Source organism: Bemisia tabaci, chromosome 2 (assembly GCF_918797505.1).
Source record: "Bemisia tabaci chromosome 2, PGI_BMITA_v3".
NCBI classification, from domain to species: domain Eukaryota; kingdom Metazoa; phylum Arthropoda; class Insecta; order Hemiptera; family Aleyrodidae; genus Bemisia; species Bemisia tabaci.
In genome coordinates this window covers 18,165,243-18,177,357 of record NC_092794.1, presented here as the reverse complement: position 1 = coordinate 18,177,357, position 12,115 = coordinate 18,165,243, and the positions used below count along the sequence as shown (strand labels likewise).

Here is a 12,115-nt window from a genome sequence, read left to right as displayed (position 1 = left end):
AATCAGAATCATGGCGAGAGAATGAAAGTGGAGAAGTGGGAAGTATTTATGCTAAAATGAACGATGTGCATAGGGAGTATGTGCAACATAGTTCCTTTTAGCATAGAGACATTCAGTGGGCCCTCGTGTGACTTGTGTTTTTTTTAGCCGTTAAAAGATCAAACTTAAAGCAATCAGATCAGCTAAAATTGAACCTCTCAGTTCGAAAATGATACCTCGGCAAAAATGAAATTTTTCTGTAGACGATATAAGAGTGGCGTAACAGCGAAATGAGTATTTTCACGCCAAAAAATGGACATCGTACAAAGCCCGAGTCGGGTCGTTTTCGAACTGAGAGATTCAATTCATAACTTAACATGCGTAATATGAGAAATGGATGAAAGAAAAATTTGCCTTGCAGCGCAGATGCAATTCACCATAAAGTTTTATGAAATTAATTTCTCATCCATTTGCACTCATAACTCGATTTTTTATAATCTATCCTCTTATCATTTGACTGCATACTATTAGATCTCTTGTGCACCATTGATTTCAACATTAAAAGTTTGTTGTAATATGTTAATGAATTGATGGAAAAACAAAATCCTCAGCGATTTAAAAAAAATCATCATTATAATAATCCGTGTTTCACTTCCAGCTGAATGAAATAATTTGATTACGTTCATTAAAATTGCGAGAGCTTGCTTTTCTGAAACGGTGGGGGACTTACAAGTTGATTTATTTTTCCATTTTGATGTACGGTACGTTAATCATTCATGTGAGTGCACTCGCAGGAGAGTGCAATTACTTTAAGTGTGGCAACGGTGGTAAAGAGTTGACACTTTGAAAATAGTAATCACTTGCGGGAGATAATGAGAGTGAAAGATACTGATTGCACTGATGCACAGTGGACAATTTGGTGCAATATTTGGAAATGCACTGCGCTGCTTATCCGAACGTTGTCTAATCTGGGATAGACATTGTAATAGAAGGACAAGGAAAAGGGACTGCAAATGTGACATTTACTACATGTGCAACAAGGTTGTTCTGTCACCTGATTTTACATATTTTTTAGACAACACAAAAAGGCTCTGACCCAGTAACAACTGACCACGGCACCATTGAATGGTCGCCATGCTTACCTATCACCAAAAAGTTAATCAAGGTCACAATCAATTTAAAGGGCACAGCGCACACGGCCCTAATTTAAGAAGAAGAAAAAAAATTGAAAGCAGAAAAAATGGTTTCTAAGTGGCAATTAAAGAATTATGATTTGATTCCTTTCATTATATGATCCATTACCTTTCAAAAAAGGATTGAAAACATTTGCGTATGGCAGATTTAAGTAGTATGAAAATAGATCCATTAAAAAGTATTCACATGAGCGATGAAAGTAATGAATTTACCGTCAGTTGTTATTCATACCTCTCTAAGCTACTTGCATTTAATCAAAATTGATCATTTGCTGATATTTTGTTTGAAAAGCTCGTTTAAAGCGCCCATAACCACACGCAAATATACGTACTGAAAATTGTTACGCAAATTAACCTAACTTTCATATAGACCATACCTTTGTGCGGATAATCAAAGCAAAGAGTAGATGAAACCTGACACCTTACGCTTTTCTACTTACAATAAAGCTTGAATGCGCTATTAGTGAAAATAAACCACATGATCCGTCTTTATGGACATATCCCTCATTAGCGCACTGATGAGAATATACTCTTCCAATAATAGGTGCAAGAATGAGCTTGAAATGAATAAGGAGAATAATATTTAAGAACACTGAAAGTTCACCAGTCAATCATCAACCTGAGTCGATACATTTTCGAGGAATGAACGCTATATTTAGGATGCTTTAGACAAACATTGCGTCAGGTCCGGTCTCATTGATAGTCTAGACAGAGTGATAGGAAGTGTAAACTAGCGTTATGAGGTGCAGCGCATTGGTGTCAAATTACGAGGTAAATCGACCCTTATTTAGACATGAGAGGAACATTCTTCACCGTATAGAATGCTCTAGAATATGAAAAGTAATAGAGGTATTGTAGGAGGCACATGTCATTATTCTCGACATTGTTCCGTCCATATCAATCTAAAGTAAACACTTGTCAAGATAAAAGCGCGTGATTTAATGTGTGCCCTCATAAAAAAGACCTAGCGCAATCAGAAGCTCATACTGTCATGTTGAGAAAAAACGCCGTATGAACCTTCAGGCGTTGACAAATTTCCTTTTATGAACCGCGAATATCCAGATAAATTTATGAATATTGTCCTTTTAATTTTTCAGATAATTTAGTCCATAATTTCACCTAAATATTCTGAAAATTCAAAGGAAAAATGTTCATAACTTCCTCAAAAATCAGCATTTTATTGAAGGAAATTTGGCAACTCTCGAATGTCCATACGGCGTTCTTCCTTAGCTGGGCAGCATATCGGCGGTGTAGGTCGGCAATCACATAACTCGGTTTGCGACGTCGCTGACTTCCTATCATAATGCTTTTTTAAACGGAAAACTACTCAACGGCAATTCTTTAAAACTGTCGTGATTTTTCTTCTCTATGCGAAGTTCTTCAAAAACTTCAAGAAATGATGTCAATTTGTTCTCCTTTAAAAAACTAACACAAAGGCGGAGAATTTCAGACACCGCAAACGAGTTATGTGATTGCCGACTTACACCGTCGATATAGACACTGCACTGTCTATACATTATACAACATTCTCACAAAATGTAAAACGAATTGACCAAATCTATCACCGAGTATAGGTAGGGCCACTGAACTGTAACCATGTTTGGGCAAAGGGACTTCAGTCCACAAAAACTCAAAAATAGGTTATTGACATCACGGTATGGAGGAGTGTTTGACGAAAATTTCGTCGCTACTCTGAGGGCGTATCTCCATTTTCAAATAAGCCCCCTATAGTATGGAAATTTATGGGCAACAGGGCTCATGTTACCCCTCACGTCGGAGGAGCGTTTAAGGGGAAAACGTATGATCATGTCAAAATAAACGCGAGTTACGAAATGAAGATTTGAAGTCGTAATTTCGGAAAAATGGACGTATCCTGCCGAACGGCTAGATGCAACTATTCGTGTTCAAAGGATGTCCACGTTGCATATACAAAAAATTGCAGGCGCTTTGTCAGACGCGCAAATTTGAACGGCGAGTGGTCTTTCTGCGATTGCAATACCACAAGCTCAAAGGGAGCTCAAGGAGCTCAAAGAGGCTCAAGCTCAAGGAGGGGTTTGATAGGAAATACTATGCGAGGTAAATCGAACTCCCCAAGAGAGAGAGAGAGAGGGCAACAGCAAATGAGAAACGGTAGATTTATCAGAGAATCGTGTTGTGCTGTTAGAATCTTTTAGGTTAACAAAAATTAGGGAGGCGCTTCTCGACGTCACGTTCGATCATAAAAATACCATGTTAGTTGGACGTATTTTTTTTTCAAACGGAAGTATGTGCATTATGACGTGAGCCCTGTTATGCATATACTCTTATTGGTCTCAGGGTTCATGTCTTAATGTACATAGTTCCGTTTGATAGAACTATGTCCAATTGAATATTTTTTACTTTTTCAACTAGGTATGTTTCACTGACCAACGATGAAAAAAGTTAAAATGGATCGGTGACTCGGCGTTTGAACAAATCCAACAAATAATTACATCCCACTTATACCTAACATACTTTAGTTTAAAAGAGGAATTCTGTGACCAGCGTGGCTGACAAATTGGTTCTTGCCCTTATTATCTCTAACAATAAGAGCTCAATTTGGAAAATAATAAATCCCTTAATCGTACGAGTTTTCTAATTGTACAGACAATGGTATTCTTTGACCGCAGTCCAAATGACACGCCCATGGTTACCCGAGAAAGTTCAATACTTACAACTTCAAACGCACAAACATGTACATTAATTAAGTCAAGGGTACCAACTTACCACAGCATGATTTACGATTGACACTACTGGCACTCCCGATTATTAATGGGAGCTTTTCTTTGGACGGCATTTCTCTTTCAAATTAGGATGATAGTTACACAAGTTACAGAAAATTTACAGCTTCCCAATCAATTTTAATGTGACCAAGGTTCTAAGAGTAATTTAGAGCGCGAAGGTGTTCTTTTTACGTAAATATATATTCATAGCAGCACATGCTGATGGAACACCTATCCTCAAGTACATAAGCTGATAATAAAACTTTAAAAAAGCTTTGAAATTGTGATCCACGCGAAAGGTACTTTATCTATAAGACGGAAACGTGTAAAAATATATTGTAGAGTGTTTTGGAACAAAATATATTTTAGAGTTTAGATATTACGGCCGAGTATACCGTGTCGGAATAAGTCGATCAAGAAACTGCCGGTATATTATCACTTGAATAGAGGTAGTGAGAAAAGTTCGTCGTGATGCCGATGAGGTCGGGGTCAATGAGATTGGAGATATCGGTGGGACACAACGCGTCTAGCCGTGTGCATTTTTTGGGAAAAGGATCTTTGAGAAAATTTGAAGGTGCAAAAGTTTAGGTATTTAGGGCTTGCTCATTTGATTCATTTTGCCTGTTTAACGTGTCGAGAATTTTTGGGCATGTTGATTTCTGCAACAGCATACTTTTGAATTCTGAGAGATTCTCTTGTATGTATCATTTTACAATTTCACTTATTCACCTCATCATTTATCAATTGTGTTCTTATCTTATTATTTTAATTCTAACGTTAATTACCTACTTGTTTTACACCTTGTTTTTCTTTACTTATGCCCTTGAATAAACTAGTAAGGTTTTAGAATTATATATGTAAATACAGGCTAATTGTAAGGGGAAATACCGTTTATCAAGCAATAGTATGCATGAGGTGTCACTTCAAAATTTGAGGTTTAGGTGCCCTGGATATCAACCACTGGACATAAAATGCGGAGGATGGGTCCTGTGATTCTCGGATCCATGCGCTGATTAGTTCCTAAAAATCATGACTCATGAACCTTGATGAGATATTCATAAAATTCGTGTGCGTCTACCCAAAATAAATGGTGTATGATGTACAAATATATTGGTTTTGAAATAATCTAGGAAGATTTTTAAAACTGTTCTTGATACGTCGATGGCGGGAGCCGGAAAATGCGTATCTCTATTGCAGCGTTCAAACGGGAAAAGAGGAAGCATGAATACCATAAAGTTACGTTCTGGTGCGAAAGTTCTACCAGAATGATCCCAAAATTACTAATTTGTCTCCTTTAGTATCAGCTTATTTATAACCAAAATCCGGAACCACTTTTCTCGATTGCGCTCAAATTTCTCGTTTTTATCGTATTTTTTCGAAAAAAAATAGGCCGAATTATTTATGACTTAAAAGACCAAAATATTCTGCTATCAGAAAAGAAAAATCAAGGAAGTTTAAATTTCAAGAAATTACGTCGTCGGCTAGTTATCCAAAGAAAAAATAAAGTAAAACGGGAAGCCTGCGAGGTTGCAAACAAAAATGCATGTAAGTAGTTCCGTGATTTGGCCATTGATATCTCGCTTGATCCCTCGAAAAGTGTGATGAAATTTTGAAAAATATTCTTCAAAATATGAGGATGTGCAAAAACCGATTTCCATCAAAAGGTTCCTACATCCCTGAGAGGCCTCTTACATCTACCTCTTTAATTCCACAAATCGCACAATTTAGCAACTCAGTAGCGATGGTACAAAGATCATTCGAGTTCCGAGGTTTTTTAAAACCAACGCGATTGTGTATGCAGTTTAAATATGTCTTCAAGCAGGAATTGTTGTAGTCAGGCGATGTAATTCGGAAAGACAGAGCGCCTGCATCTTTTCAAGTATGCAATGCGGACATCCTTCGGACACGAATAGTTGCATCAAGGCGTTGTTATTAAAAAGACCATTACGCTTTCAATTTTCTCCGCATCATATGTTTACAAATATGTATAAGGTGATTGCGTTTGATTCCTATTGCGGTCACAAATATATAATGAAAAGAGTATATTAAAAAAGTGGAATATGAGTGAATAAAAATACTTGAATAAAATAAAGACTTCTTTTGGGTCATTTTAGTAGCAATTTTTGTCATTGCTTACATTTTCTCCTTCAAGTTATTTGATAGTATTCATAACTTACTGATCATAATCTCTTTGACAGCGTTGCCAAATGCTGCAATTTTTGGAAACCTTTAAGGAGGAGGAGGGATTGTTGTGCATTAAAAAGGGAGAGGAGGGTAAAAAATTCGGTCAAAATTCCTTACATGATACTTAAATGACCCTAAAATGGTAATATATTACATATGGTGTGATATTTCGGAAGACAGGTTGACCTAGATGATTTCTTCTTTCATTTTAAATCTCGGATTTGAATCTATAAAGCTTGGTTAAGAGATGATAACTCTTGATTTGTTCGCTCAGAATTTATTGTTGAACGTGTTTTTCTCCTCATTCTTGAGAATAACAATTCCTCTAGCCTGCTGCGTATCTAATCAAAAGTTTGTCTTACACATCTTCCGTCTTTCTTAACACTTTATTACTCCTAACGATGAGCGTCGTTGTCTTCTGAATACGTTTTGATTGTGTATTGCCAAATGTTTCCCTTCGCAGCGATAATATCTTTTGTTGTGATCGGATTCGTTTACAGATTGTACAAGTCTCGAAATTATGTCTCAGGGAACTTTATTCACAATATTCGTTAGTGCGTGTCTGGTTGCTTTAGTGGTACGTTTTATTTTACTCATACGTTTACCTATCAATTAGGTAGACCTTGGGAATTTTTAGCATCAAGTAATGAATAATTTCAAGGAATTGTTCAACTCATTTTCGATTTAAAGCCCAAATGTTTTCACAATTCGCTCCTGATTGCCCAATGAGAGGCAATTTTGAATCACCACACGTGAACTACATATACATGTATATGTAGTTCACGTGTGGTGCATAAAGAAAACCGTGCGTAGCTTGTTCTTAAAGTTTCTAGAGAGTGTCTCCGATTGAGAACTCAAAATCGCCAATTTTGACCTTTTCCCTGATTTGGCTCCCCAGCGGGCCGATTATTGGAACTGTTGGACAAAGCGATAGACAAGGAAGACATACGGAGTATAGAGCGATCCTATTGGTTGACATGGTTGGTTCTTATAGACTAAGGAAGAAAATGATGGACTAACTATCGGGTCTTTGGTGGGTTGCCGTTAGTTAGTCCATTACCTACCTCCTATGTCCATTGCCACCACCCGCTTCCCCAATAGGATCCCTCCAAATCCCTTTTGTCGTCTTTGTCTATCAGTTTCAATAATCGGCCTGCAGGACAATTAGCTCCCGGAAGGTAAGGTTACTTTTTACACATCCTGTTATTTTATTTATTTTTTAATGTATTTATTCAGGGAGCCGATTCCGATGAGCATCCGGAAACATGGGACGACTACTGGGATAACCATTGGGAAGAATTTGATGAGCTCGTCGAAACTGGGGGGTACGTGGACAAGACCCCACTTTTAAAATGGTTCATCTCTCGACGCCGTCATTTGGCCCTTCTCGCTCCACCGAAACTCGGCCGCACCACCAACCAGCTCATGATTAGGAGGTAATGTCCAATGTCCACATGTCTCAAACCCTCGACGATGAATAACTTACACGAAAATGTGTTTACGATTTTCTGTAATGCGATGCACTGCGGTTTTTGCAACGTTGCGAATTTCCTGTCACGTCTTACATTCATTAAGATTCACGATGATGACTTATCATTTTAATCGCGCAAATACTCATGCGGTGTCGTTTTCCTCCTCAAGAAAATTCTTTGAGAATACACAAAAGTTTGAAGTAGTATTTATTTAAAAATAACAAAGCGGGAGTGCAGGAGTGGGAGTGGAGAGAGTGCGGGAGTGCGGGGAAGCATTGTAATGAAACTACAAGCTGTACAAGCATTGTATTTTGTTGTTTGAATTAAAGCTCAATTCATAAAAAAATGCAAGCCCTGAGGATTTTCTCAAACCCTCCACCCCTCCCCCCGAATACTTTTTTTCACTCAGTTAAAAACAGAAGAGATGGTCGAGATAGTTTTCAATAGGGTTAAAGAAGGCTGTACAAAAATTTTACTTTCTCACCAGACAATTCTTAAATTAAGGGACATTTCATTATAAGCTTTTAGGTTTTTCCTCCCATCAAGAACCCTAATCCTTGCCTCCCGCAGATTTTATTTATGAATTTATTTATTTATTTTTGAATGGCAGGTAAGCCCCCAAGAACCCCCTTTGCCCACCCAAGGCATTTGAACAGCAAAAAAGACTCCAATAAAATTATGTTTTAATGCTCGTGATTAGTGTGATCCGAAGGATCTCATGATTTTTTTATATGCTTCTTTATTTACGAATTTTCAGGTTTTTTGAAAAGGAAGTTATGCCCTTGGATGCGAATTACAAACCGACAATAAAAAAACCCGAGACATGGAACGAAACCGTGTTCAAGGACTTGGCAGTGTGCAAGGACCGGGCGTTTTGCGATGATCATTTTCGGAAATACCCAGTCATCTATTTGGATTTCAGCAACCTCAACACAACGACAGAGCTATCGTTTTTTCACAGTATACGATACCTTACAACCTACATGTGGATGGACCACGACTCTCTTCGCAACAGCAAAGCACTCAGCGAGAAAGAGGTGCGTAGCATTTCCTTCATAGCATTTATACGAGCATGCAAATACTGTCGCGAGTAAATGCGTCACCTCATGACATCATAACATTTTTAAGGTCCTGATGGCTTTCAAAAGACAGAAGCTGACGCAATTTGGTGATAGAGGTTTCAGGCAAGTAAAAACGAAATCATTACCTCAGTTTTATAACTAGACCAAGAGAAGAGGTAGACCCAGACCTTAAGGACCCCTTAGGAATAATATAATTAAAGGTAAGTATTCTTTTAAGCGCTCAGCCGATAGGTGAATCAAAAAGCGCTAGCGCTTTTTGATTTCGACTTGCCTCTGAGAACTAGTATACTAGTGCTAATGCGTTTAAATGGCGCACCAGCTCATCGATGTGTAGGCTTTTGGGGGGGGGGGGGGTCCATTTTTAAAATAAATAAAGCTGTGAAAGCTGTATTTTATGCTTTTAATGTAATGCGCAGGTAGTTTTGATCGTTTGTCTATAAGAAAATTTCTTAGCGGCAGAGTAATTCTTATCGAAATTGATCGCTGAACTCAAATGAAGCCTAATAAAAACGCGCCTGATGAGCTCAACGGTGAGCTCATTTTCGGGAAACAAAAATACGCGTTTACGGTTTCCTTGGTAACCTTTGTTTGCTATCAGCTGATGTTTTATTTCCATTTCCCAGCCAAGTCGACGGAGTTTATACGTCCTTTCTTCATTAAATACATTTACTAACACCTGAGCGCTTTTCTAATACGACAGTATTAGAACTTTCCCGCTTGTTTTTAATTACCTCGAGGTGCATTTAACGAAAAACGAGTTATTTATCTGCGGAATTTTTAGGGTAATTTTTTCAATTTTCCTTACGAGACAAGGGTTAAACATGAATTCGTAGTGGTTTGTCACCTGCGTCACGGGCCCCTCCAGGGCCCGGGCCCCGGTACCAAGGACCCAGTATCCCCCCCCCCTTGTGGCGGGCCTGGGAATGCGTATTGCATATCTACCCAGATGAAGGCGAGCACGCCCTGATCGTGCTCCAGATTTCCTTGAAGACATACAAAATGCAGCAATTCAGAACGAAACCTTTTATTGATTGGTTTGAACAAAATAGCTTACCATTGGTGTGGATTTTTTTTAATGATTGTAATTCTGCATCTCCATGCATGGTATCAAAAGAAAAAAAGTAATGCTACAATAATAATTTACGGAGCCGCAAACTGCGTGGTTTTTTGTCAGAATTACGAAAAGGAATTAAACCCAGGACCACGGAATATTGTTCATGTGGAATATGTTTTTTTACGGATGCATTTTGAACGCTGATGATAAAGTGAAAGCTCCGAAATACATCCGTAAATTAGTATTCCAGATGAACAATTTATCGCATGGTACGGCTTTAAATCTTCTCGTACGAGTCGGTGATTCACGATGGAATGATCTTGAAATGATGAGTAAAGTAGACTCTAAACTGTTAGATGCACAATACATGCTCTTTGAATCTACCAATGTAGCATCGTATAGGTACTTTGTTAAGTTCTGAGTCTGTTCACTGTGACCATCGCCGTCTCATCGTATTTTACGCTTCCAAAAGTGAAATTTCCATGTTTCGCAGCACGATAAGTTCATCAAGTACCGTCATCCAAGGGGTGGTATAGAGATGCCGAACGACTTCGTGGCTGCAGGTGGTTGGCTGCTTTCGTTGTGGCTCTGGAAGCACTATAACAAAACCTCCATCGTCCTAATTGACAATTTTGAAAGCCCAGCTGAGTGCCTCATTAACGCCAATGAAACCGAAAGAAAGGAAAAACTCAAACTTCTCCGCCCGTTACAGGTGAGATTCTTTCAACGGATTTTCTATTCGTGCGCGTTCGTGGATTATTGAAAATATGAGAAGCCGTAAGTACGCAAAAAATTACGTAGTTTCATGCAAGACAGCAGCGAGTGACATTCTTCCTCCAAAGAGCCAATGAAAACAGTGTTTTCAAGTAAAGTGCCGCCCTCTTCTGCCAATTTCTAACCAGAAAATGTGTTTTTTGTGTGTCCAAAACACAACCTCGAAAGCGTGCAGAGGATATCACTTACGGCTGTCTTGCCTAACAATAGCCTAGCAAGAAAATGAAAAATACATTTTTTATGTATTATTGAAATAAAATCAGTCGAGTTTTAATCATCCAGACGATTTATAAGAGTCTTTCGGACGATTTGTGTCAATTTGACAAAAAACGGATGTTTCTTTCAATACATAATTTTCCGGTCAGAAGCTTCTGAGCCCGTTCTCTCAAAACTTCATTTTTGCACTTACATGCTCTCTCCGCTATCAAGGCAGCATTGTTTACGATTTTGGCGACGAATTTGTTGCAGGACTTCGTTGTGAAGCTGATTATCGGTAACGATCACGTGCATCACTCATTGTTCATCGGTCAACGACGCATCGATGACTATCTGACGAAAGAGATGACGTCACTTGTCTATCAACCCCTCTTTGAGAGCGCCGAGCTGAGGCCTTTCTACGGGTTTTCAGAAGCTGAAGTTCAGGGTGTTATCAAGGAATTTAATCGCACCGACCACACGAAGAATATCATGGCCGATCTCACTAAGCACAAGGTTCCTGGCGGGCAGACGGTCTACTCTGCGTTTTCTATGCACGACTGGTGTAAGGCTGAGCGTAAAAAGGCGAAAGAAAAGCTTAAGAAAGAAAAGAAACGGAGAAGACGAGATATTGCTGTAGGTATGGAGTAAATATTAGACGTGGAAGTTCGCAAAGCGTTTTTAGTGGGTGTAACTGATTGCAAAAATCTTGGATTTTTGTTTGTGCTTTTGAGAATTCAGGGAACCTTCACCCATTGCCTTCGTGTATGAAATTCATGAGGTCTCTCTTCGCGAATTTCGGATGTGTTCTACCATATTCCTTAGATTGCAAGTAGAGAAATACCAAGTAAAATCTTGTACTCGACAGTATTCCTGAATGAACCTTCTCTACTCCTTTTCAAAAGAGACCTTTTAAAATATGTTAAAAATTGGTGAGAATATTTGCACTGAAAATCAGGCATATAAAAATGCTGACTTTTCACTGTGATGAAAAATAAATGTTCCTTTTTTCTCATTTTTTCTAATTGAAAACCCACACTATCAAAGTTCCTCATCGAAAAAATATTTTTCATCGCATGGGCAAAATTTCAGTACACACCGTCATCCTTTATGACAATTGATTTCCCTCTGTGACAACTTTTCGAGCTAATTTGGCTAATATACTCTATTTTCTGTCATAATAAAAATAATGAATAAAAATTTAAAATAAACATGCCCTTGGAGCTCTTGGACTCAATGCTCCATGCCCAAGAAGTGAAACATCAGGTGATGAGCGTTATTGAGCCTGGTTTAATAAACTTACCGAGGTTATTTAACAAGTGCGTAAGTTCTCTGATGATAAGAAAAATGAAAGTCCAGTTTTAAGACAAACTGTAGCAGTTTAGATTTAAATCTTTAAATTTCTTTCCATCCATGACAATTTTTGGATTTTGTCTTTTAT

The 12,115-nt window shown here is 38.3% G+C and overlaps 1 protein-coding gene across 6 annotated transcripts in view; it reads left to right on the top strand.

The window, feature by feature from the left end:
* The window catches only part of LOC109030476 (uncharacterized), a 91,092-nt gene that overhangs the window by 66,483 nt on the left and 12,494 nt on the right, over positions 1 to 12,115 (top strand). For 4 of the 6 annotated variants that reach the window (XM_072296826.1, XM_072296827.1, XM_072296824.1 and 1 more), the window contains exon 5: positions 10,948 to 11,310. In XM_072296826.1, coding sequence (XP_072152927.1) covers positions 10,948 to 11,310 — 363 coding nt within the window. Of the gene's footprint in view, positions 1 to 6,416; positions 6,675 to 7,333; positions 7,534 to 8,326; positions 8,607 to 10,198; positions 10,418 to 10,947; positions 11,311 to 12,115 lie in introns of those variants that run through there. The other 2 variants (XM_072296821.1, XM_072296823.1) reach the window with 2 other exon arrangements.